The 27,187-nt window shown below is 38.4% G+C and overlaps 1 protein-coding gene across 5 annotated transcripts; it reads right to left on the reverse strand.

The window, feature by feature from the left end:
• Positions 1-272: 272 nt before the first annotated feature.
• Positions 273-26,882, reverse strand: TRMT11 (tRNA methyltransferase 11 homolog). 5 transcript variants are annotated; one of them, XM_027454583.3, is made up of 13 exons: positions 26,610-26,867; positions 25,751-25,816; positions 24,949-25,022; positions 23,170-23,251; positions 22,988-23,080; positions 22,167-22,301; positions 20,341-20,497; positions 16,336-16,416; positions 15,530-15,694; positions 14,086-14,158; positions 13,261-13,392; positions 9,258-9,378; positions 273-2,110 (listed from the first exon to the last, which is right to left on the reverse strand). In XM_027454583.3, the coding sequence occupies exons 1-13, from the start codon at positions 26,685-26,687 to the stop codon at positions 1,982-1,984; spliced, it is 1,386 nt and encodes a 461-aa protein (XP_027310384.1). In that variant the 5' UTR covers positions 26,688-26,867; the 3' UTR covers positions 273-1,981. The 5 variants fall into 5 exon arrangements, 4 of the variants coding, with proteins under 4 accessions (XP_027310384.1, XP_027310385.1, XP_071892136.1 ...); XR_003496465.3 differs by having other exon boundaries at positions 1,972-2,110; positions 13,241-13,392; positions 26,610-26,882; XM_027454584.3 differs by lacking the exon at positions 26,610-26,867 and having other exon boundaries at positions 24,942-25,022; positions 25,751-25,808.
• Positions 26,883-27,187: the final 305 nt, after the last annotated feature.

Genomic DNA, 27,187 nt, shown 5'->3' on the forward strand with positions numbered 1-27,187 from the left:
GAGCACGCACGCGAAATGAGGAGGAGTTCAGGGATCAGAAATATTTGCCATTGATGGCTTTAATGTTGGGGATCAGCAGAGCTGGAACATCTGATTTCAATTCTAAGCTCTTTTTGATTAGTGGGTGTTTATGGAGTACCCCAAACACACTCCCAGCTCCTGTTCAAAAGGGTATTCTTCAGTAGTGATAGAGCTGTTATGTATGAACTGCTACACAGAGGCCGCACCACCACTGCTGAATGGACTAAAAATTGGACCAAGAAGAGGAGAAATAAACTAAATCATTCTCTTTTAATAGACAGGGCCAGATTTGCCACTACCTTACATCTTGTATAACCATTTAGATCATGTCTATGTAGAGTAACATTTACAAAAGTGAAGTTATAAATGTATAATAAATCCATCTACAAAAATTCCTTGACTCTGAAGAACAGAAAGTAATTTTAATTTGTAAAGTAATAAAGACTGAATGCCAAATTGTAATGCTAAAATTGAAGTCAGAAGTTATATGAAGACAGGTTTTCAGAAGCAGTTATTTTTTGATGTAATATTTGAAAACGATCAATTCAAATTCTGCTTTTGAAAAATTTTCTGGGCTTTGATCTTGCTCCAAGTTTAGCCCAGAACAACTCTTAGATGGCTGACATTAAGAGTCTCAAAACAAAGTGATTTATAATGGAAACAGAGAAAATAAATCACTGTTTCAGAACTACCTAAGACACCACAGATTAGATCCAGAAGGTCAGACAAAGTTGTCATCGAATATTTGAGCTCTCCCTGTTGCAGCTGAGGACCACAACACAGAGAAGAGCAAATTGAATTAATGAGCTCAACCAGATACACAACGATTCATACTTGCCTAGGTATGACTGTTTTTTTGGAGAGATTCTTAAAGATCATAATCTACAAAGATCGCAATGTGACCACAGTCAGTAGCTTGCAGCAAATTAAGAAGTGAGGCTTTCCCTGGCTGGAGCTAGCAGATACATTCACCAACGCCCTGCTGAAGAGTATCTGGCCATATTTGACCACCAAAAGGAGAAGAACCATTAACATCCTGAATTAATGGGCTTAGTGGTTTTCAAATGAGGTATTTTCATGATGGACATGGTACAGATTCAGCAAAGTTTTCCCTTTAACAAATACATCTTCAATTTCAAAGATTTGATTAGGCTTAATACCATTAGGGAACCATTACTGATTTTATGCTGTTGTTGTTACTGCTTTAACTATCAGTTTCTGAACCAAAAATTGCAGACAGTTGGCTTGACCAAGAGTCAAGGTTTAGGAATGCAAGAGCAAATCCAAGGTACAGATGAGCTTCAGATGTGGACAGGCTTCACAGGGTTTAATAGGCTCTCCAGAGTTTGTCAGGTCACAGAGGCTTGTGTGCCTGTGTGTGCACACACACGTGCACACGCACACACATCTGTTTCTTTGTGGATTGTGTTGTTTTTTCTTTTTTTAAACACTGCTGGCCTCAGCCAGAACAAATCAGAATACATATGAAGAGTCACTGCATACAACAATTAAAAATAAAAACTCACTACAAACTTTTCTGGTTTACTGTATATCATTTAGAAAAAAATGATCTTCACAATAAGCAATCCTTGATCACCACCACGTGTTTCTAAAAGAGCCAGATGTTCACAGTTTAAGAAGCCAAATAATACTACTACTTTTTGTAAACGTTAATGGTGAAAGAACAATAATAATGGTTTTAGTCAATCATCATTATAACTTGAAAGTACAAATATAAATTAAATAAGACTCAAAAAAACTTGTACAATAAAATCTGCTATAAACAAAGCTAATTAAAAAGAACTGCTCTCAACCTGTGTTGTGGGCTTCATCTTGCTTTAAAATTAAAAGCAGTATTTATTTTTCTGAAGCATCCAAATGAATGTTCATATCCAGATGTCCTTACAAAGAAACACAATCTTCATTCTTTCCTCATTTTTTAATCTGTTTATATTGTATTTTACTTCTGGTTGTCTTTTTCTTCCTTGGCAATTCTCTTTGTCACTCCACTGAAATACTTCTCACGAAAAGAATTGTGTCCCCTGTACGGCATGTATTGATCATCCAAGTAAGAGTTCTGATCTTGATCCTGCATGGCATCAAAATGCAAGTGTTAGTTTTTATGGCAGTCTGTTCAGTGTGCGTTGACATTGTTTTTCCTTCAGACTTTTTCAGATGATTACAAGCAAGAGTAAAGTATTATTTAAAATTTAATGGCAACCATTTAAATCATAAAACAACGCAAAAAAAATACAACGCTAAAGTTTTCGTTCAGATTAACGAGAACACACACATCCTACTGAAAAAACTCTTAACATTTAACATTGGCATTGATCAAAAACAAGCTGTAAGCAAATAAGTTTTTGTTTTGTGGTGCTTTTGTTTGTTTGTTTGTTTGTTTTAAATGCACTCATTTAAGTTTTCATTACTGTACTCTGTATAGCAAACTGGGGCAAGTTGTCAATACCAGACATTCGAAGCTTGAACTGTGCAGAATCACTGGAAGTATCTCACTAACATCACCAGAACTCAACCCTTGCATGAATCAATGAGAGCAGAGTACCATGCCACACACACTTTTATAAATGGAAATATAAAGATGAGTTTCCAGAAGAAATACCATCTGGAGAATTCAATCACTCATTTTGCGGAAAGCAGATAGAAACAGAAGGGGAATACGAATGATTAAAGCGAGTTCATGCAGAAACTGAAGTGCTATCAGAGGATTTTTTTTCTTGTGCAGAATTCGTGTACTTCTGAAAATTAAAATTGACATAGTAAATCCCTATACATGACACTAGCCAAGAAAACAGTTTAGAAAATTGGCCCATTATATGGGCCACTACATATAAATGTTTAGTTCATCACGTACTGTGGCTTTACTCAATTAAGATACTTGTCAACTGATGGTATCAATACTCTAAAATAAACAATACACCAACATTTTTTTTTTCTGAGCACTAAAAACCAATGGCAACTTGCAAAAAGAGTTTAACACTTATGGTTGATGGCAGTTTATCACAATGCCAAGATGAAACTGAGCTAAACAGCCTCACAAGCACAACTGAAGTGTGCAAAGAGAAAATAAAAACAAGCACACAACAGAACTAAACTTCTCTTCTACTAAATGTTTCTTCTTAATGCATCCTCACAGTTTACTGTAAATTCTTTAAGCAATGCTTCAGCATACAGATTGGTTCATTACTTCAGTATGCAGTTCAGGTTATTTTTTCACATTTGAAAATAAAATTACTCTAGAATGCCTTAGTAACATGGCAGTAGATTTAAGTCAGTATTTTCACGTTACCAAATGCTACCAACACTAAATGAACTAAATTCTAGTAGACATTCCTCTTTTCAGCTATTTTGGAGCCCTTCTGGGCTTTCACCTAGCAGGATCAATGCCACATCTTGCTTTGAATATCCTAATATGCATTCTGAAGCTGCAAGATAAAGATTTTTCAACACAAGACATTTGTCTGCATGTACAAGTGCCCTCTTCTGGACACAATGAGCTACTCCTACGAAGCAATTCCCAGCTGCTATCCTAGCAGATACCAGTGGAATGCCACTGGTTTAAATTAACTTCTTAAATGTTCATATGCATATATGTGCATATGTAACACTTAAAGCACATCTACCATCAGCATCCAGTTAGTTCTTTTAAAATATTGCGATGTTTAAAAATAGCAGGAGAAAAATGACCTCAGTAAAGCCACTGTACTATTGTCTTGTGGTCATCTGTGAGAGACAGGCATTTCTAAGACCATCCTCAGGGTCATAATCAATGCCTTTTAACGTGGCCACGAAAAAAAAATTACTACTGGGAGACAGGAAAAAAGGAGGATTTAAGACACTTTCATCTTACAGTCAGCCTGTAGCCACTTGTCCAGGTCTCCCATACAGTACCATGCTGAGGAAAGGAGCACTTGTTTTTCACCTGAATTTACAGGCCAGTAAACCCTCTTTGACCACAACGTGTAATGTATTTTCATACCTCTGGGAAGTGTTTTAATGATGATTTTACTTTCTTTTAAGAAATTATTTTAAGAAATGGATGGGATATTCGACCCTGAAAGATAATGATACATGGGTCAACAGTATTTTTGACATAAAAATGAATCCCTATAACCTCTAAGAGGTCACACACCTGTACTCCATTCATCTTGATTTCTTAAGTAACAAATTGCTAATTCAGGCTGAAGGGAAGGAGGAAAAAATGAACTACCTCCCTCTACCCCCAAGCTGATGAGGACAAAGAGAGGATATATCTGAGAGAAGAAACTTCAAAAGGAGCATCCGCATTCAGATGGAAACAGGCTTGGTGCTTCACACCACAGCACAATCCATTTTGTAAATCCAGGCTTCATCAAAAGCTACGCAAATCTTTGCTTGCTAGATGGGAGGAGACCTGCAGTCAGGCACTGGTTTCTTGGAACAGCTTACTAAGAAAGCTCCTGGCCCACATCATAACTCCAGCTTAAGAGCTTCCACTCCCTATCTCTTCCCTACACAGACATGACTACCCAGTAAAGATGTTAATGGCTTTAAAGAAGAAGAATGGATTGGGAATGACTTAAAAAACTAAAAGAAAATAAGAAACCCTCAATTATCTGCAGATGCCACTCACTGTTGACATTTACTAATCATAATAGTTTTACAGGGAATATGAGAACTGAACAAACTAAAAGAAAGTCTTGGATTTCAGAGATTAAGCATTTCTGAATGGATTCTAAATTAGGGTATTTTCTATCTACACAGGGAGCCAAACAGGTATAATCTGAGCACTAGGAAAAGTCTGCATTTAGCTCCACAAAGATAAAAACACATCAAAATCATCTTCAGAAAAGCATTCTGACTATCTGGATTGGAATTCACCTAGGCATCGAGCACCAGTTCATTTCAGTAAGGAAACCAGCCAAACATCCTCAGGTGAGCTCTAGTTTGAGTAGTACAACTGGCCAAACATGCACCCTGAAGTTCTGGCAGGAATGCTATGCAGTTAGAGAAGATCTCTTACAGAGGGTGGATGGGACACAGTAATGAAGAAAGCACTGGACCAAATCCTGGGAATTGTTTCAGTCATTGATCTGTCAGCTCTCCCTGGAATGCATTAACAGTCCAGCCCAGTTAGCATACATGTTTCTCCTTTCACTTGCCCCCCTCTCCAATCCCCCCTTTTGTGTTAAAGTTTAAATTGGGGGAATAGAGTTGAACCATTGTGTTTTAACACACATAGTCCCTCTCCTCCTCTTAACATGACACACTGGAAGAATCAGGAGTACTGCTTGTGATACAACGCTGCACCTAGGGATGAATAGCTTTTGCCACATTTGTTTTGGAGGAAAAAAAAAAGAGTATGCATAGTTTTCAAGGCATAGAGTCTGTAATTGGTTATTTGGCACAACCTACTGAGACTTCCTGAGAAAGCATTTCCTTAGGCCACGTGCCAAGATTGATCAGCAATGATCAGCCCACTTGGCAGTAAGCCAGCTCCTTCCCCAGTCTACTGGTCCTACCACCAAGACAAAGCCTTCTTCCTTTATTTGTAGGACTGAAGATGTTGATTAGCCACTGCTCATTCTTTTTAAATCCTCCTTGGTTCTCACTTTGAATTATTCAAGTTCTCAAAACAGCAGACTAATTGCAAACAGCAGTTATCACATAAAACTTCTGCTCTCAAATGTTTTACGATGACTTCTGTGACAACTGAAAACCAACAAAGCTCTTGCAAAGTAGATGCTACCGAACTGCTTTTGATAATTTGTGTTTTTAACTTAACACTGAATTGTTCTAAAGACAACAACAACAAAAAATAAAGGTATCATGTCCCTGATAAATAATGAGAGGTGGAAGAAAGAGGAGGGGGCTTGAAGGTAACAAGAAAGCTGTGTCTTTAAGTTTTTGCAGACACTACATGCAAGTTTACAGATTTTTATGAATCTGGCACACCTCATTTCAGCCTTAGGGTAATAACCCACATTCGCTTTTTGTTTAAAAGATCTTCCTAGCCTTATCACAGCTTCCTACCACTCTACATCTGGTGCTGAACGGTAGCTACAGAAACCACTTACACTAATGTTATACAGCTATAAACAGCACCGAGCAGTTCCCAAATCACAGATGCAGGGTCATATCCAGGGACACAGCTAAATTCAGAAGGAAAAGTGCTACGCTAGTAAAGACTCTGGAGTGACCCCATGACATGGAAATGCTGGACACATTCAGTGTTGTGGATTTGCATGCCCAATGCTCCAGGGCCTTTTCATGGGCAGTCATATGCTCAGAGTTCATTCTTAAGTTTTCTGTTTCATCTCTCCCTGTAATTTCTAGGTGTCTCTCTTAACCCTTGACAACTACAGATCTCTCCTTTTATATATATATATCTATATATAATATCCATGTATATATTTAAGAAGTACTAATGAGAAACATTAAAACTAAGTAGCATTTACTAGCCAAATAGATGTGGTCTATTTCTTTAAGACAGCCAGCCAAGGAATGAAACAAACAATTCTGCAATGGCTGAAACAAACGTGGAAATCAACAAGCCTCTGAAGACAGAAAGCTAGACACACTGTAGCAAAGAAGGGGAACACCAAGCCACCCTACAGTTAAACACCATTCATAAATCCATCCCCTTCTGAGATAGTTGGTTGATCACCAGATACAGACTCCCAAGAACTCTTGTGATAATAATGCTTGTTCTTAAGTTGTAAGTTGTTGTATTCCAATTTTCCTGCTGATTATTTACCAGTTATTTGATGTTTAAATTTAAAAAAAAAAAAAGGAGTAACAATTCAAATATAGATAGTAGACATGAAGATCTTTCAGTCTTATACGCATATATTTTTAAAGGCTTTTGAAAAATAAACCAGGACAGCGGAAGATATATTTTCACTTGACTCAGCGTGGAAGAATTAGTTCAAACCCCCCTCTGACTTAAAGCAGAAGACTGGACTCCTAGAAGATTAGAGTCAACAGACATTACAACACAGATCTATTCAGCCAACACAACAGGTTCTCGTTCTTCCACTACCACAGTATTTCAGTTCTTATATGTGAATGGTTCAGTCTTTGGAGAGTGGAATTTGTTTTTACTGCTCCAAAAAACCTCTCTCAATAGTTCGATAAGGCTTGACTCACAGTCCTGACCACTGTAGTATCAGTTAGGAAGCTTTATTTCAGGTTTAGAAAGATATTTAGGTGATCCATGCCTCTTTAATATGAGCAGAAAGGCCACTTATATTTATAAAAAAAGTGGCAGATCACAGGCTAGTGAGGTCTTATCTCATACCACTTCCATTTTGCTCCTCTCCCATTCTACTCATTCCTTGTTTTTCCTTGTTTCTCTAGCTCTGTAACTGATCAAATTTATCTTCAGTTAAGAAGTTAGAGTGTTAATAATGGAATTGGATTTGCTGTGAAATTTCCAATTCATTATTGGTGGCAAAATACTGGGAAAACTAAAGGACTGCATAACAGCACTACATAATATGTAAAATTTCTTAGTCACTTGCGAGTACTCCACTAAGCTGAACTAAAAGAAATATGTAAGTTCCCATTACAAACCAGTTTACTGAAGAGAATGGGAACTGTCTAGAGATGTAAATGCCTGTATATTCAGAATAACTCACTTTCATATGGGGAAAAAGAAAAACTGCCAAAGCTCCAAATACTGAATTTTATGATCATATCTGGTGAGTCATAAGCATCCAACTCAAAAGGATTTTTGAGACATTAGGACAGGAAAAAACCATTTCCCAGAGAGCCAAGAGAATATGAAGAGTGTCTGGTAGAACTGGGGTGGGAAGATCTTCAGTAGTTAGATGCCAAACAAGACCCCAAACCAAGGAGGTACTAGTTAAGGTGTCAATCTGTGTATTGTTATTTGTACAAGTTTTTGCATTATTATAAACAATACACAGGGCTTAGCATCTTTAAGTTACCTAAGAAGACATCTGGAGTCCACAACAGAAGCACCTGCACAGTTTTACCTAGGCAGTAAGCCTGCCAAGTAGCATCAGGTGCTCAAAGCTAAGTGCTTCCAGACATGAACCTGTCAAAGCACGTCCTGAAGAATACGTGATGCACAAAACAAGAATAACAAATGATGAAAGTCTATTCGTAGGAGGGTGAACATATTTTCAAAGTTAGGACATCTTATCCTACAGCACTGGCAGCCGCATACCAGCTGGCATATAAAAAAAAATTCTGCAGAAAACCTCTGTGGACACCCTGAGACATGCATGCCAAAAAGTGTCAAAATTTACCCTTGTGGTTTGCTACTGACAAAGTTGGCAGCTCTGGCTCTGAACTCCACATACAGTGTTTTACAAAAATTCAGGTGTTGCTTGAAAATTCCAGTCATTATTAGCATTATGAATGCAGTGCTGAAATCCTGCTTTGTTATTTCTGCAAGCACCATGCAGACACAGCAGTCTGACAGCATCTCCTGTCATTTTAAATAGCTCTTCCAGCTGAAAAGGAATATACCTAAGACACCTGCTCACCTCTTGCTTGTGTTTTCATTAAGAGTTTGCTTCACACTGGTTTAGCATCTTTTTAAACAGTCTTTGCAGGTAAGAGAAGCAGCAAGAACAGAAAGGAGACCTAAATGTATTATTTACTAGTCTCAGTGACTCAGGATAGGAACTTAGTGTGTCCCCCCTCAAGAATAAATTTAAGCAAAAAAATAAATAAATCCTTGCTTCATTGTAATTATGTAACAGACACAATATTATTTCCAAAAGCTATATTGTTTAGTCCCTTGTTTAAGGGGATTTAAAGATCACTCTAAAATTTGAATATTGTTTACCAGTACTGGCAGATACACAAAGTATCTGGCATTTAGTACATACTTGGGCACCAAATTACACTTGGGATCAATGGGAATTTAGGCATCTAAACTTCTATGTGGATCTGATTCACAGAGTTCAGTTTTCTAAGAAAAGAGTATGCAATTTCCATAAGCAAGCACAGTTTCATGCTATTAAGGGACTTGCTCGGGACAAAAAGTTTATCAGAAGCTGAGGAGAACAAGGAAAACAACAAAACCAGTAGAGTCCCTTAAATCACTACTCAATTTACTTTGAAGAAATGTGTGACAATTTTACAAAAGCTCTCATAAAAAACTCAACCATGAGAGAAATGAAGATCAAATGCTGAACAGCACAAACATCTCATGAATGCAACAGCTACCACTTTACACAATATAATCAAGAATTCAAGCTTACCTTGAATTCTTTCACCTTTTCCATGGTTATCAGGCGCCTTGACGTGTGGCTGGAAAGCATCTGCTCGCAGTTGCTAATAAGTTTCAGGCATGGGTGGCGGGGAATGATCTCTTCTGTATATCTGGAAGAAATAAACATTCAGAGTTGTAAGCTCATGAACTGCAACGTTTGCATCTGAAACAAAATTCATACAGATTTTCACAAAATGGCTCACACTAGAAAGTTGCTATGCATTTTAAATTAAGTTACCAGAAGCTCAGGTATTGGTGCTCAGAGTTCTCCCAATCATACATTCCAACCATCTTGTGACATTAAAAGTGCAGAAGAAATGGAAATATTACCGTAAAGAGGTCCCCACCCATATTTTATAAATGTATTTGTACTACGTTAATGTATGCATGCCTATATCATTTCAAAGGGAAAACATCTTGCCCAATCAGAAGTAATAACCTATCCAATCAGGAGCTGTGATAAAAAAAAAAAAAAAGTATTCCACAGTCAACATAAATAAAGATACAGCAACAAGAGACTTAACTCTAGCTCCCTAAAAGGAGACCATTACACTTGAATTCCGACTGATATTAAACTAGCTCCTATAGCAATGACATTCCTGGAGTTCAGAAGATGATGCTGCAGATGTATCACATTGTAGTTGTCTTGTCAAATGATGGAAGATTTTTCTAAATGGAGAAAAATCAACTAGCTTTTAACATCAGATGGTAGCAACATGGCTTACAATAAAGCCTCGTCTATAGAGCCAAGTAGGTGTTTTACATGCCTTCCATCTCATAAGCATACTATTTCCCTGTGGAAAAAGGGAATTTCCCTCCTCCTATTTCTCCAAATGCTGAAAAGAGGAATTTAAAATTTAAGAGCTTTGCATGAGACTGGAGCATTAACCTAGCTTAATAATATAAAATGAGATGTGACATGATTCCGATATACTAGAGTATAAATCAGCCATGTAGTCCTCATTTTTGTAATAAGCTCTCCTATAACTGTTACTGTAACATAATACAGAAAATGGTATATGGGGTATTGTCAGTGACTAGGATTTTATATAAAATGCTTGCTCTCATGATTCCCCTGTGGTTGGGGGTCAACAGAAGTAAGACATTAAAAATCAGAACTGAACAATTTTGGAACCAGTCCCTGGAACTTAAAAGATACAATAGAGGAGCTTAGTATTTTTCTTGTAAAGAAGTGGATTTTCTGCACTTTACCAAGTAGATGTATTGTTATAGGTGAAAGAGAAGTCAAATCCAACACAACTAAAAATGGGTTGTTCTGTATATATGGCATAGGCTTGTGCACGACAGCAGGCAAGTCCCAAACTGACAGACATGCAAGCCTATTAAGACACACAAACCAGAGATGCATTGAAAAGACCATGCCAAAGAACAACAAAAAAAGCAGTATAAAAATCAAATTCCATTTATCTAGCCCTACTGACAAGACAGGATGGTGATAGGAACTTCTCTGGACCATAGTTTTGTGTTCACTAACAGTAGCTGGTGGAAAAAGAACTCATTGGACAACCATGCTAACCCAGGATTTGGTAGAATAAGTTTCATGCAAGCTCTAGTATTACAATTACTTAACACTAATTTCAGATGCTCAGTTGTTGACAAAGTATTTGTAGAAAAGAAGAAAAAAAAGTCATTCTTCACAAAGTCCTGCCACAAACTTTTCACTTAAGAGAATAAAAACATTAGTTCTGAAGCTTGAGCAGCCTTGCAAATTCACAAAGCACAAGCTGATAAAAGTATCCCTCGAAGAGCTGAGGGAAATCTTGACATTTCTTAATTTAAAGACAATAGTGAGCTGTTAAATTAGTAAGACAATACCAAATGCAGACTTGTACATACATAAAAAAAAACTAACAGTACCACATCTCTGCATCATTCCAAAATTTCCAGATAGCCAAACAAGCTTTCAGTCCCTTCCTGTGTCCAAAATCAAGGCATAACCTGCTAGGTAAAGTCAGAACATGCTTCTGACAAGGGAGAATCAAATGAATTCTCAGGTTTTTTTTCTACTACACAAGACTTTTGATGCATCCACTACCACCAAACTGCCTGTCACGCTTACAAAGGTAGGCACTCTGCCACAGTATCCTAAAAGTTTCTCTTCATAACCATAATAAAGCCTGGCTGCAGAGGAATTAAAAGAATTCAGACTCAATAACGATTTCAATGTCAGATTGAAAGAGTAAACTTTGGAGTGAGATGCTATCTTGCAGAGTGAGAGATCATTATCGGTTTGTTAAAAAACCTTGTCTGTTAGCATTAATGCATATGTATCTTTCTGCACTCAGGTGAAACTCAGAACATTATCAAAAGAGTAATACAGTAGCAGTGCTTTTAACAGAAACCCGTTTTAATTTAGTTCTGCTTTTAATTTAAGGTAATACACAAGGATCTCAAATACCACATGAACCCGATGGCAGGTGTTGCCTAAGCATAGTTGATAGCACAATAAATTAGTAGCCAGCAGCTTATCTTTCCTCTACATTCCTGTTTTTTAACAGCTTCTCTTGTGTTCATCTTTACAACTGAAATTACAACAAAGTGATGATACTGTGCTGATACAGTAACTTCCATATTTCAAACTTCATTGCATGAAGTCAACTCACACTCATCTGTACAAATGTACTGTTTAAGAGGCAATACAACTAGAGTTTGAGAGCCGACGTCCCAAAACAGGAGCTAAAGTAGAACGAGAATGTGTAGCTCGTGGTTATCTAAACACTGTATTCTGCTGTACAGAGGATGCACGCTTTTACCAATGTTCAAAGACTAGACAAAAAGCTCTGTTAAAACAGAAAAAAACACAGTAATTCCAAACAGAGTTCATTGACATGGAAATCTAAGACCCTGTGTACTTGTGAATTCTATCAGGGTTAAAAGACAGTATAGAAAGACATTTTGAGCAAGGAGTATAATACTGTTAATGGCATTCTTTGCTTTGCCTGTGAACAGTAGTATAAAAAAAGGCCTAAAATATCAATTATAGCATTAAAAAACAAACAAAAACCCCACAAGCTATTAAGCACACTCTTCTGTTACTAAAGAGCCCACAGAAATCTGATGTAATAGAATTGGCTTTTTTCATTTTCCAGATTTTCAAAACAGCATGTGATAATTACACAAAGGACTGTTACATGGCTTTTTTGCATGGTGAAGTTAGGGACAACACCCACTTTGTTTATCGGTATAGCTTGGCCATACATAGGAACATATGACAGTGCAGAAGCTGCATTCAGTACACACCTCCTTCTGGGAGATGCTCAGAAACAGTTACTGTACATCATCTCCCCACTTTACTATAATACAGTTTTCAGGAAAAACAACAACAGCAAAAAAAGCCCAAAACCTTATCTAAGAGACGCTTAACTCAGGTATGCAAACAGATGTCTTTTCTTTTAAACTCAATCCAAAGATGCACTCCTGAGCAGACAGCATCCTGCAGTCTCTGCTGGCCTCTCTCGTCCTTAACAGGGCTGCTTCTCTGTACTGCAAGAAGTGTACTTCTTGCTTCTCACTGCCATCTCTCGGCCACTTGACTTTCCATTTCTCAGAAGAAAGCTAAATTAGTGGTGCCAAACCCCAAACGTCCAAGAATGTTCACTTACCGGACCCTGTCATACACATCTACCAACTACTTTAATACAAACACATATTAGTGTTTTGCCTTTCTACTACTACCTTAGGAATTTATCTGCACCTTAAAAGCCTAATTTTCTAAGCTTAAACCTCAAGCCATTAGACATGCATTTACAAGGAGGCATGATAGCTTTTTTCTTTTTGGTAAGTTGGAATTATCTCCATACCTTATTTCGAAATGCACTTGCCCTCATACGAAGTTCTAACAATACGATGCCTGAGCATTACTTTTCAGTGCTAGTGCTATGGAAGTTCCAGCTGTATTATGCCCAAATAATCACAGTTAGAATTTTGCGTTCATTCTGACATGCTACATACCAGAAATCAAGGATACATACTCAGGCCTGTATATCGGCAGCCAGTAAACTAATCTTCCTCCCATCACCAGATATTCTGCGGCAAACTTCAGAAGGTCAAAAAAGATGTCACTCAGATGGTAGCTGGATGAAATGAAGACGGGATTTTCTGTGCTAAACAAAAAAATCACAAGTGTAAACATAAAAGCACAAGTAAATCTTGCATTTTTTCATTATAAAAAAGTAGCACTACTTGATATTTGCAAAACTGCCTAGGTAAATTCAGACGTGCAACTTCTACTTTGAGGAATAAGACTTCCCAAATTCCCTTACTGGCTATTTACACTCATCTTTAGTACTTCTGAAAGTCACTGAAACACAAGCACGTTGGAAATAATTATTTTGCATAGCATCTTCCCTAAGGGCAATTTATAGTAAAAGACAGAAGACAAGGAAGGCCAAGCAAGTGCCAAAAGCCATGTGTTATCTGTAGAGAAAGAAGCAGTAGAAAACTAAGAGGGAAGGTTAAGCTGAAATAGAGGTACTCCATTTTAAACTTATTCTGCAACTTGCAGGGCTTGAAGAGAACACTGAGAATAGGAAACAAGGTACTGCTGGTTCACAGAGGTGAGATGCAGGATTTGAAATCCGGACACATGCAAGTTATAAGCAGGTAGAGCAAAACCAAAAGGATTTCAGGAGGTGACGTATTGGTTTTGCAAACAGTACAAAAGGGGCTTTTCTTCTTTAATTATTAACTTTTTTAAAGAGCTGACAGTCAACCAAGAAAAAATAAAGATTCTAAAACTGTAACTGGCTTCCCATTGAAACATTTATATTCTACAGCAGACAAAACAGCTTGCTTACCTTCCTTCAGCTGACTTAACTGATTCCTTCTGTGAACCTGTTCTGCGAGTAGCTTCTCTGATACCGTATGGTGCTATACAAAGCAAAAGCATAGTGCAGGGATGAGAAGTTCACTCTTTGCGCACATAACATGATACAATTATATTATACATATAAACAGTGCATAATCTATAGCTTATACAAAGTTTTGGGAAAAAATTTACAAAGGAAGTTGGTAAGGGTAAGATCCAAATAATTGCTTAAAAACTGTTTCAAAGAAAGCCTTTCAGCTGTAAGAGGCTTCTAGCATACTAGATGTTTGCTACACTATAGAAAATGCTTTTCTGTTTTGTTAACAGATTTGTCCATAAAAAAAATAAGCCTTACATTTTCAACATGTGACAAATAATCCCATCCTCTTGTTTGATAGAAACAAACACCTCTGCTATAGCACTTAGCTGATCTTTTTCAAAATGATATCGTATAATTGGAATTTCTTGCCAGCACATTCTGCAAATGGTAATTCTTATACAGATAAGAGCAGCCAGAGTTCACTTTTCTTAGAAATTTGCAGAAACATATAATAGCATAACGTGCTTGTTTCATGTTCAACACATTTGTTTTTGTAAGACTCATGTCAGTATTTCAGCATGGAAGCACTAATGTCACCATGTTGTAAATACAGAAGTTTCAACACAACTTACAAACTCAGTTCTAAGTAATGTTAATATACTGCATTGTCTTATTTTCAAACAGGCCAAATACAAATCAAGGAGCAACCCACGGAGAAAAGTCACCCTCCCTGTTCTTAACTAATATGAATGTATCATAGCATGAGCCAGTACTAGACATCAGGAATTACTGTATCAAAGTCTTCTCTTTATTCCCTTCGCCTCTACTCCTCTCAGGCAAGACAAATGGTGTTAAGCACACAGGTTTCTAGAAGAGCAGAGGATCCTTTCAAACTTTTGGTGCTTCCAGCAGTTAAGTGTATCATAAATGCATTAAACTCTCTCTTTGGAAGCACTCCAATAAGTACTTAATGTAAGTCTTCAGAGTCCATCAGACTCCAGTGTGCTGCAGACCAAGTCCTAAAAGCAACACAGACCATTCTGGTAAGAAGGCTCCACGCATCAGTAACATTATACCTTTACTGAATGAGACACCTTCAAAGGATGATTTTCAGCCATATTGATTTTCACTGTCAGTCATAATATTGTCTCCATGGAAGACAGCATTATCTGCAGCTTTGTTACACATTTATAACTATCCTTAAAATAAATGCAGAGATGTCAAAATGCAGATCCAGTTTCCACAGTGTTGAACTCAAAGCTCATTTTTTGTAATATGGAAACTGCAGATCTGAGCATTCACTGAGACATTAAATCAATATACATATGCATATATCTAGGCAATAATATTTTAGTCATTGTAATTGGGCAACAGAAAGCATTAACAAACTTACGATCTGTGATGATTGCATCAAACAGCATCCCTTTTCGCCATACTGGTCGTGAAGAATCAGAAACTAGGGCATCAAGGTAATACTTCTCTAAACCGTACTGTCGGAGATTAGCTCTGATATTTTCATCTGGCCCTCTCCACTTCTGGTTCTTTCTGCTTGCCTTGCCTGAGAGAGAAAGGAAAAAAATGCATCCTCAACAGCAAAATCTTTCATATAAATGTCACACAAAACAATAGTTTATCTCCTGCCTTATTCTACTCACCAACAGAAGTATATGTGATAAAATAAGCTTTGTAACTAACAATACATAATGAAAACAGATGAAAAATAGTCCCACTGTACCATCTGTATTGGGAACATACATACATACAGAACACATTTTTTTTTTAAATGTTAGTTTACTAGATGTTAACTTTGGAGAAGCACTATCCATCAGTCATAATCCTATGCAGAAAATACGTTCTAATTTGCACAGCAATTTTTCAGAGAAGTAAAAAAGGGACTAGGCTTGCTAGGTTTGGTTATGTAAAAATGTTCCTACAGCACAGAATCAGAAAGCACATAGCTATTGACATTACTATTTTGAATTATGTTTTGGTTTTCATTGTTCCTTTTCTTAAATATTTAATGCTTAAAAATTAAAAGAATAACTCAGCTAAGACACGCATAAATCAATCAATAAAATTATACATGAACGAATTAATTCTGTGAAAATTAACATTGCTTTAAGATGCACAACCTTCTATCAACAGAATTCGTAAATTCCAAAGAGTAAGAATTCAATGGCTTAGAAATATGTAACATACCTAATCCATGGATTGTGTTGTAGTCAATATCAGTACCACAGACATATGCTCCAAAGTGTGCCGAGGAGATAAGGAGGCCACCTACAAAGGGCAAAAAAGGGGAAAGGTGTAAATTGTTGTTATGAATGTCATCTGCGTTAGGATTTTTTCCTCAGGAGTGTCAGGAGTTTACAGAAGCAGAACACTAGACTCAAAGCTAAACCCAATAAAAAAAATAAAATACAACTATAAAAGAGTTAAAATCTCTATACAATTATAATCAGAGATGTTAATACTAAATCCCTTCTCTCTTATATGTGAACTTCCTATGCCACTCATCTCTGGAGACTTTCTGAGGAGTTTGTTTGTAGTTTTCTGTATTTAAAGCAATTAGACCCTCTGAGCATTACAAGAATCAGAACTGTTAATTCTTTAATAAGCACTTCTGGCAAACAATCTAAGAAATTACCGCAAAAAAAAAAAAAAAGGCAATTTTACAGTGCCTATTCTCAAAGTTAGTCTCCTTAACTACATCAAAAATTAAACTTGTTGTGTACGTGGGCATTCAGTCCCTTATTAGGAAGCAATGGTCAAGAACCTCACAAATACAAATATCCCCATTATAAATGTCAGTATCAAAAAAGTTTCCTTCATTGTTTTGCTAGTTGAGAGCTATATACAGATGTCTTCTTTTGTGTATGGTGCTATTTTGTCAACACATTTGTTAGTTTACTAATCCAGCAATAAAACTAAATTTATTTACTGTTTTTGTTATTTACTACTGCGATCTGCATTTCTAATTAAAAAACTGCTAAAAAAAAAAAAAAGCATGTGTGATTTCCCCTTGAAACTGGGCAACAGCAGAATAGCCCACAAAAAAAGAGCACTTCCACCAGGTCTTTAACAACTTCCAAAAGAAAAAACAATGGATGGCAGAAGATTATCAAAGAATTGTGCTGTTAATCAGAAAGTATACAGCTAACAGAACAGTTTAAAACTGTACCGTAACCAAGAACTTGGCTGTGAACCCCACATTACTGATGCCATCTGCTTATAGGTAGAAGCAATACCACTAAAATGAGGGGGACAACTGCTGCAAGACAAGAGCTCACCAGCACCAGGAGCACACAAGCTGCCTGCGTGGATGACGCCAATTCTTGCATTCACTGGCAGCCTGAAAAGGAGCATCTCAGGCAGCTGCATTGCCCCACACCAACCACTCAGCACCAGCAAATCTGCAACACATTCTGCATGTACAGGCTAAAGGTCCTACATGGGGCACTAGAAAATTCCTGCACTGTATGCTAATAAACTACCAAAACTGAAGGTGAGGGAGAAAAAAAATATATATCTTTTTTTTTTTCCTTGTGAAATGGATCAGGGAAAAGCAAGGTTACTCACCCCATAGGAGTCACCCATTTCCCTTCTCGGCTGTAATCCCTCAGAACAGATGGGCAGTACCTCCAGAGGGTCAAGACAAACTTAGCTATCCCTGACCCCAAGTATGGCATACCACCCAGTCCTATAAAAAAAGTAAGAAGAAAGTACTTTGCCCATCTAAGAGTATTTTTAATCACATAAAAAAAATAAGATAGGAAAGCATGAACTTAGAGCTTTTAAATCTCAGCTGATACTAGTTCAATTTTGTTCACAGAAACCTACATAGATACTTAAATATCCTAACTGGGCCAGCCCTTTGACCTACCCTATATTAAACAGATGTATGTTAAGGGTTAAACAGATAATCATTGGGTCCACTGACAGCTATTAACCAAATGACAATGGCACAGCACTTCATGCCTTTCTATTGGATAGTGTCTGTTCTTCCTATCTCTTGAGCACAAATGAGGGTCTGGTCATATCACTGTCCTCCACGATGTCAAGGAACAAAATTGTGTTACTTGCAATTACACAGCATCATGAATTGGCAAAGGGAAAGTAGGGACAAACATCTTCCTGAAGAACAAGCAATAGGCTTACTGGAGTATCAAGAACAAATTGTCAAACAGGACAATACAAAATATTCAGATAAAAGACTTGATTTCTTCCTCCAGAAACCTCCGGTGGGTCTTAAATCAGCCTAGTCAAAAGCACTTTTCATTCCAAGGACAAATTCCCCTTGTCCACTACTACACTGATCTGGAAGGCTTGTTTGGCTCACGTAGCAAAACCAGATTGCTTCCAGAAAGCAAGCACCATTTTGCAAGGCTGTTCTAACCTGGTAAATAGAGCATTAAAAAAAAAAAAAAAAAAAAATCAATCCAGGTATTCAAGCTGCATCAGTGAAGAAATCTGAACTATGGTTTTTTCAAAGTACTCCTCAAGTACCAAAGGCACGTTCTTTCCAAATTCATAAGCTCAAATTTACTGCTTTACTCTCAACTCTAAACTACCTTCCAAAAGTACATGATAGCTCACTACTGCACCTGACAATGTTGAAAATCCTATAAAGGACCTCATTAAACTATTGAAATTCCTGGGTGCTATTCACCAAGAGTAGGTGCAAAAGAAAAGACACTGTTTGGTTATAAATGCAGTTTTCTGACTGTCTTACCCAGCATCTCTCATGTCCCTGTGTACTGTTAATCTCAAGTCTGCACATTACAGATGTTTAGTGCAGTAAAGCCATAAAATTTTTAATTCAAATCACTGGGCAGTTTGAGGAGAATTTTGTGTACGTTATACTTTTGAACTGAATCACTTAAGCTTAACATTCATCATTAATTTCTATAGCTTCACCATCTCTATGCAATTTTTCCTCATTCTGTCTTTACCCCTTCATTTTTTTCTTCATTTTTACTCCCAAGAAAATAATTGCTTTCAGAGAACTTTTTGTGCTGTAGGTTTAGCAGATAAAGAAACAAAACTACTAACACCAAAGCATAACTGCTTACAGATGAACTAGGGGAATTTCATCACCCTTTCAAAGGTTACTCCCCAAACACAAGAACAAGGAGGATGACTAAATGTCGTTAAGAGATTATTATGCATGCAAAAAAATCAGGTTGTATATGAATACAAATACTGAAAACAGAAACATAGTTTACTGAAGTCCTGTGTTTCTGAAAATACGATATTCCTGATGTATTTTCTGTGTTACAGAGAATCCACATGCTAATAAAAATTCGTCCTGCTACTGATGCTCTAGTGTTGCCTTCTCTCTCCCTAGCACCTTTGTAATACTTTCTGCAGTGAATTCTCTTCACCCTCCTAATAAGGATTTTTAATTTCATGTGGCTCACGTGCTCTTAACACATGGCCAAACTTTAGCGAAATCCAGGTCAGCAATAAAGCCTTTGCTTTTCTTTGCAATAAACTAATAAAGGCTAAAGGTGGCTTAATGCAATATACTCTTGTATGATTAAATGCTACAACCTGACACCATGGATCTTCTTTTTCAACTACAAAAAAGTTGAGTTTCCCTCAGGTACAAGGTACTTCTATGGCATGCAGATCAATATGTGGAATAAAAGCTCCCCCTCCTGGTTTAACTAAGACAAATCGTAACTGGAGTGAATACATGCTGTGAACTGCGCTGTCCTAAAGATGCAACAGCACAAGGAGCCCATCACTGTTGAATGCTATAACCTAATATTTGCTACAGTGTGTTCAGGCTCAAAAGTGCCCTCAACACTTCTCAAAAGAGCCACCTCCATCATGATGCTACTCCACACAACATTCTGAAAGTTGCTGCAGGGAATGTTGCAACCAAATTTCAGTTCTTAGTGACTTTGGATCCTAAGTAGTCCACAATACACCTGAACTGGTGTTTAAACCATGCTACATATAAATAAATAAAACTAGATAAGATTATTTTACAGTTCTGAGAAGTCTGTTCGCATCTTCTGAAATTGGTCTCCTTCCCCTAAAATCCTTTTCAAGAATCATTTTATGATCCCCATTTTGCTTTTGGTACAATCTCAAATGTCAGTTCAGCACCTGAAGCCACTGTATCAGGCAGAAGGGTGGCGTAACACCACAGTAACACAATCCCCCAGTTTTTCCCTCCAGTAGAAAGGAACATACCTGTTCCAACAAAGGGGTCATATACAATATCGTTGGGTTTCACTCTTCCATGATTTGCCATAATGAAAGACAGGCAGGCATCCATGCTGGTATTTCCAATAAAGTGTCTCTTTTTTACACTGTAGGACTCAATGAGTTCTCTTTGGCCATCTGCAATCTGTTGAAAGATTTGAAATCACTGTCAGGTCTTAGATACAAGAGATAAGCAGACTGACAGACTTGTTTAAGTGACGCTATCCAACAAACAGCAAACTCGTCATTCCATAATGCATCATTTTGCCTTCTGCAGGTATGAAAGACTTCTTTCCAAGCAACAGGTGCAATATCTATGCAATACATAGATAAATACTTCAAGATAGAGATCACAAATATACGAACAATTTGTAGTGAAAATTGTTCTAAATAAATAAATAAATAAATATTAGAGCAACTTTGCTATTATTCTAGGTGTCAGAATAACAACTCCTGGCAATTTAGAGTCAAAAGAACTTCAAAACATTAATAAATAAAGTACATGTAAACAAGTGCATGTGCGCAGGTTAAGGTCACACAGAAGTTTGATCTTCACCAGCTTTTCTGTCATGCTCAAAATCTAAATTTTGCACTGACAAATTAAAATTTACTGGTAAAGCAGACAAGGCCCAAATGCTTTTTTTTTTTTTCCATCAGACTTCCAAAATATACTGAAGATGACCAGAAAAGTCCAGAATTAAACATGTCCAAAAGCTCTTCCAACACAATTCTCTGACTCCGACCACCACCAGTTTTACTGGGTAAATAAAACACATTTGTCTATGCTTTCCAGGTTGTTTTCCCTGTCTCTGAACACTTCAGGAATCCAGCAGAGGTGGGACAACAGCTGCACCATTTTGCAGTATTGCCACAACACAGGCTGTTATCAAGTTAATCACAGGCATGGAGAGTATTCAGAGGCACTAACAGGTAATGCAGTCCTCTAACTTCCCAGGTAGTTATTGTTATAAAACCCCTGACCACAGCTGTGCATTCTCAACAGGGATTCTCCTCCCTTCTAACTGCTCTTGACCCAGGGCATTCCAGAACACAGTTTTCAATCAGTCACTGGTGTCATTCTGTAAGACGTCCTCTGGGGACCCACTTTTTCCTCACAAGATACAAAAGACCAGATCCAATTTCCTCAAAATATCCCAATCATGCAGCAGGTTTGGAGTGCATACACCCAACAGACGAGAACATTTGCAATAAGTACCTCAGATGACAAGCTCTAGACAGTTTTTGAAAATGACCCTTACTGTGTGTGAGCAGCACAGCACTGTCAGTGTCCTCTCACTCACACATCCACTTGTGGGCTGGACCCACTGTGGTCCAAAGTCTCAGTCCATGATAACTCACAGCTACAGGATAACTACTGAGTCAAAGGCTCAGTCCATACCTTTCTACTGAGGTGCTCATCAGGACGCCTGAAGCACGTGCAGAATGCTCCAGCAGGGCTGATGCAAGTCACCATGGTAGCAAACCATCTATTGTTCCTGTAAATGTTTCTTCATGTTTGAAACAAGCTGCTGGTGCTTTTAGCTTCACCTGGATTTATAATACCACAGCTATGCAGACATTGGCGCTGTTTAACACCAGTTTTTTCCACCTGTTTTTCAATTGCTAAAGTAAACTGCTTTTTCTTAGTCACAGTACGGATTTTCAAGACTTGTATCACTGTTTTATGCAGTGATATATTCAGTTATAGTTATACTGTATGCTTCCATTAAAGCTCAAGGCAACTTTTACATTTTAAATTGAAGAACAGTTCTGAACATACAAGTTCAAAAATTGAAGCAACTGTACTTACGCACCCATCTACCAAAATACAGATCAAAGGGCTCTTCTGGAACATTATTAGGGTCCATTCCATAATCTTCCAAAATCCAGAATACATGTTCTGGATTCTTTAAATTTACTTTTCCATTGAATGGCAGAAATTCAAGAGCCTACACAAAAAAAGAAAAACAGTCTACACATTCTAGGTCACGTTTTTAAAATACGTGTTCCCCCCCCCCCCCCCCCCCCCCCCCAGAAAAGAAAACCTAACCCCCCTAAAAATCTACAGAATCAACAGCGACTAAAAATAGAGCATAATTAAATAAGCAAAAGCAGTAACTTAGAAAAAAATCTTAATTAAAATAGTGATAAAACCAGCAGGAGAACATAAGCACAGACAGAAACATAAGGACAGAACAGAAAATTGGCAAACAATCCACAGCTTGCAACTAAAGTCAGCGGACTGGCTGTTCCACATACTCCAACAATTGATATCTAATATGGAGATAAGACATTTTCTTAAAACTGGCATCTACTCTATATGAAACTTATAGTTCCAGGCCATAAGCCTAAACGTCTGCATCTATGAAATCAGCACTGTGATCGTTGTTTATCTTTGTATATGCCTCACGTGATCTGCTTAGGAAAAGAAAACCACAAAGGCAGGAATTCATGGGGAACGTTAAGTCGGACAGAAAGATCTCATTTACAGGTGACAAGACATAAGCTGTAAACTGTTTTAAGATATTCAGGAAACCCCAAATTCAATGCATCTTAGAAAACACTGATAGTATTGAATACGAACAATGTAAATAGATAAAAATAAATGTTGATGGTATCTTAAACATCTACTTACATCTATCTTTTTTATTTTCTGTGCTTGGGTCAGTGTTTTATTGAAAGTATGAATACGTATCTTGTACGTAGAGTCAGGCTGTAGATATGGAAGCTGAAAACATGGCAAAGATTCTCATTAGTACAGCTGCAGTGTTAACTACTGCGATGAAGAAAACACTTTTAAGTTCTTCACATGCATACCATCCTGTCCATTGGGTAGTTCTTCAAAGATGCGTAGAGCTCCTCTGCAGATCTGCCATGACCCCACAGTTCAAATATAGACCTGAAAATACCAATATTTTTAGAGTGCAGTAAGACAGAAGTGGCAAAGGGGAAGGGAAGAGGGAAATGCCTTACAGACACTCCTCACTAATCCTTCTTGGCCAACATGCTTAGGCTTCATGGGGTATAGGAGGATGTTGTTTGTGTCTTAGCACACATTTAAGTTTTGTTCTGAACAGGGAGATACTTTTTCTTTTATCCTAAGCTGATGTATCAAAGACGCTTTTTTGTTTGGTCTGTCTTATGTAGCCAGAGATATAACCAGTGGTTCTATCCCATTTGAAGATTCGTCTAAGACATTTGACATTTTAAGATTTTTAAGCACTACACTGTTTCCCACACTTTTGTTGTTGTTTCCATATTGCTGGCTACAATGAGAGCATTGCCTTGGAAGATGACAGAACTGATGCTCCTGCAGTGAAGGCACACCACCACACACCACATCACAGGCCTTCCCTCCAGCATTCAGATATCCCAAGTGCCATATCCATATCAAAGAAAAAAAATTCTCCAACAGGAACCCTCATGACACTGCACATTGTTAGACATTCCTATGCGTATTTGTAACACACCATACACAGAGACAATCTTTAAAGATCAGCAGTGGCATGCAGTACTTTTACAAGGATGGTGGTTGACTCCCTAAGGAAAAACTTGCCAGAGTTCAAAGGTTTAGCTCACTCACACAAATGTAAGAGAACTACACTTTACTAAGTGACAAGGGTCAGTGGTAGGCCATTTAGTTGCAGTATTCCTTTCCTGAAAAATATTTAGGGCTACACGTCTAACCTGCATTTACCCTGAAAAGAGAGTAAATTTTAACGGTGTGCCATTTCTTCTTAAAGCATCTGTTTCTATTTACTTTAAGAATTTAAACTATATTTATAGATGGAGCTATGGAAAAGCTAATAACATAGGGTATACTAGGGACAAACAAATACTCGTCTTTGAGTTTTATTTTGCTGTTGGAGAAGCAATTCAGACTCACTTCTTACCTTTACACTTAATTATCTAACAACAACAACAAAAAAGCCCTAAACATTCTGCTGAGAGTTTATTTAGATAAGTATATGCTTCAGAGCTTTTAATTTTCATTAGCAGTGCAATTGAGATGCTCCAGCAATCTTATGCTAACATAACTCCCCATAGGACATAAAAGGGCAGGAAAAAACAATGGGCAAGTCGTGCTTTCTACGTAAAATAAGCCTATGAGAGTTGTATGTATTGTTTGAAAGAGCATGCCATATAGAACACCTGTAGGCTGTCCTGTTGTGCTTTAATTCACATCACATATGACAAGGAATATGTATCTTCTCGTATCATTCCCTTCTAAACTTGATTTTCAGTTTTTACCTTTCATTGTTCTTATATTTTAATTCCATGTGTGTTTTAAAATGAGCCACTACCTAAGCAGTACTCAAGTCAACTGGGAAGTCACTGACACTACAAGATGAGCACTGGCTCTACAGTGAAAAACAGTGCTTCAAGACCTGGTGCTGACTGTAAATTAAGTAAGAAGGACAGGCATGATATGTAATCAGTCCTATAGGGTCCAACAATACTTCCTCATTTCTAGGGGTAAGCAGCGACTTAGGACTCCATAAGTCTTAAGACTCCATTCAAAATTAGTATTTCCCCTCTTATAGTGAAAGCTTTTTACAGCCTACTTTATCATTTTGAAGATTTTTCACCTCTTACTTTGCACATACTGTCCGTTTCATTATTCCCCTTGCCATCTCTTCTGAAGGAATATTGAGAATCCAAAAAGGAGACTGAAATAGAAAGAAAATGAGTGATGCGAATGTCTACCTGGAGGATGTTACATGTATTACACAATTACACAATTCTGTTGTATCAAAACAGAACACGCATGCTGAAGAAAAAAACACGTTAACAGTACAGAAAACGTGAGGATAAAACATTTAATTTAAGGTAAAATTAATTCTTGGTTGAACAGCCAAGAACCTTTACTACAAATTCCATTTTCCTGCCGTATCTTTGATTTGGTAAAATATTATTTGTTTGTTTATAATTCTCTAGATTATTCACCCACTAAGGAATCATAACACCTACTTATACAAAACTAATAACAAAAGGCTAGTGATGTTTTCTGACTAAGCATTAAGACCAGAATTATACAGCTTGCCAGCTTCACTTTTTTGGATATAGTGTCTCACCAAATTAGAGGTAAACACTAAATTCACACAGCCTACTAAAATGTTTTCATGGTTCAGCTGTTCTGAAAGGAAACAAGCCTCCCAGTAGATGGCACAATTTCTTTCTATATAGCTAAATGAAGACATCCTGATGTGCTTTTTGTGCATCTTTTCCTAAACCCAAAATCTGAGCTGAAATTGAGAATTGCTCATTTTTGGAAGACAACTTATTTTCCTAAGAAACTTCAAAATGTATTCAGTTACACACTTTAAATAAAAATATCGTAAAGGACGTATTTGTATATCATACATGCACTCAAGGAAAATATTTGGTCCTCACTTACATTTACACGAATTTCCTGTTGATTGCTAAATTGTCCGCCATAGAGCGAGAGCAACGATGTTATTTCCTAAAGGGAAAATAAAAAGGTCAGGCTTTGGGAGCATTCACCAATGTGTTAAATTTATATATATGTATGTATGTATCAGAGACAGAACAGCATACTATAAGTTTTAATGCAGACTGTGACCTCCACAGGGATTACAAACAAAAACTTACAATAGAGGAAAGAATGGCATTTACTAAGGATTTATTGTGAGAAGCAACAATGAAAAACTCTTAACGCAACTGTGTGGGTAGGGCAGAGGTTTAGAGTTAAATTCAGCTTGTATGGAGTATGTATGAGATGAAAAAATAGACTCTTCTGTAAAAGTAGTTGATTGTCACAACTCGAGTTACTGACAGGTTATGAAGAGCTGTACATTGTAGGGTACAGCAGGATCAAAGGCTTCAGTAGGGAAATCCCAGCGTTTTCCATTCTTGCACTCATTTCTCAGTGCCTAAAGGCAAGCTGCAAGGCGCAGAAAGCACGGCCTGCGAGGGCAGGCTCTGCATGTGCCGGGGCTGCCGTGCCGCAGGCAGGCGGTGCCGGGGCTCGGTGCAGAGGTGCTGGGCAGCTCGCTGGGCACAGCCGTCCCAGGGGAAGGGCAGCGACGCGCCTGCAGCGCTCCCTCTCCCCCCAGCGCCCCAGCGTCCCCCTGCAGGCCCTGGGGGAAGAGGAAGGGGCCGGGGCTGGGGCCGGGACACGCCGCCTGCCCCCGGGCCGTCCCCGGCTGCCCCCGGGGAGAGCCCCCGAGGGCAGCGCCCCCCTCACAGCCCCCTCCCGTCCCGTCCCGTCCCGTCCCCGGCCGCGGGGCGCTCACCGGCAGGCGGAACTCCAGGTGCTCCTGCGCCAGCAGCAGCAGGAACCGCCCCGCCGGCACCCGCCGCGCCGCCGCCATCTCGGGACAGCGCCCGCCTCCCCGCCCCGCATGCGCCGCCGGGCGGGCATGGCCGGCACGGCTCGGCCCGACCCGGGAAGGGAAGGGAGGGAAAGGAAGGGAAGGGAAGGGCTGGGAGCTGCCCCTCAGCCCCCCGCCAGGGCCCTGAGGTGGTGGAGGTGTTTGTGGTGGTTTGTGGCTGTGCCCGGTCCCTGCCTGCCGGAGCTGCCCCGCTAGGTGAGGGGTGAGCGGCGTTTGTCCCGGCTTCGCCTCAGCCTTCTGCGGTTTGCGTGTGTAATTGGTGACTAATTAAACGTGCGCCTAATTGCCTGCTCGTGCTTTATTTATTTATTTATTTATTTTTGCTTTTTCCGTGTGACATGGGTGTAGAAGCAGAGAGCTCCTAACAGACCGTCAGGAAAGGGGCAGAGATAAGGCTGCCTGGAGAATAATAAAACAATGATTTCTGTGTTCTCAGTTATCCTTCGTTACATTTTAACATCTGAACTTGATGTTCATTA

Source organism: Anas platyrhynchos, chromosome 3, assembly GCF_047663525.1.
Source record: "Anas platyrhynchos isolate ZD024472 breed Pekin duck chromosome 3, IASCAAS_PekinDuck_T2T, whole genome shotgun sequence".
NCBI lineage: Eukaryota > Metazoa > Chordata > Aves > Anseriformes > Anatidae > Anas > Anas platyrhynchos.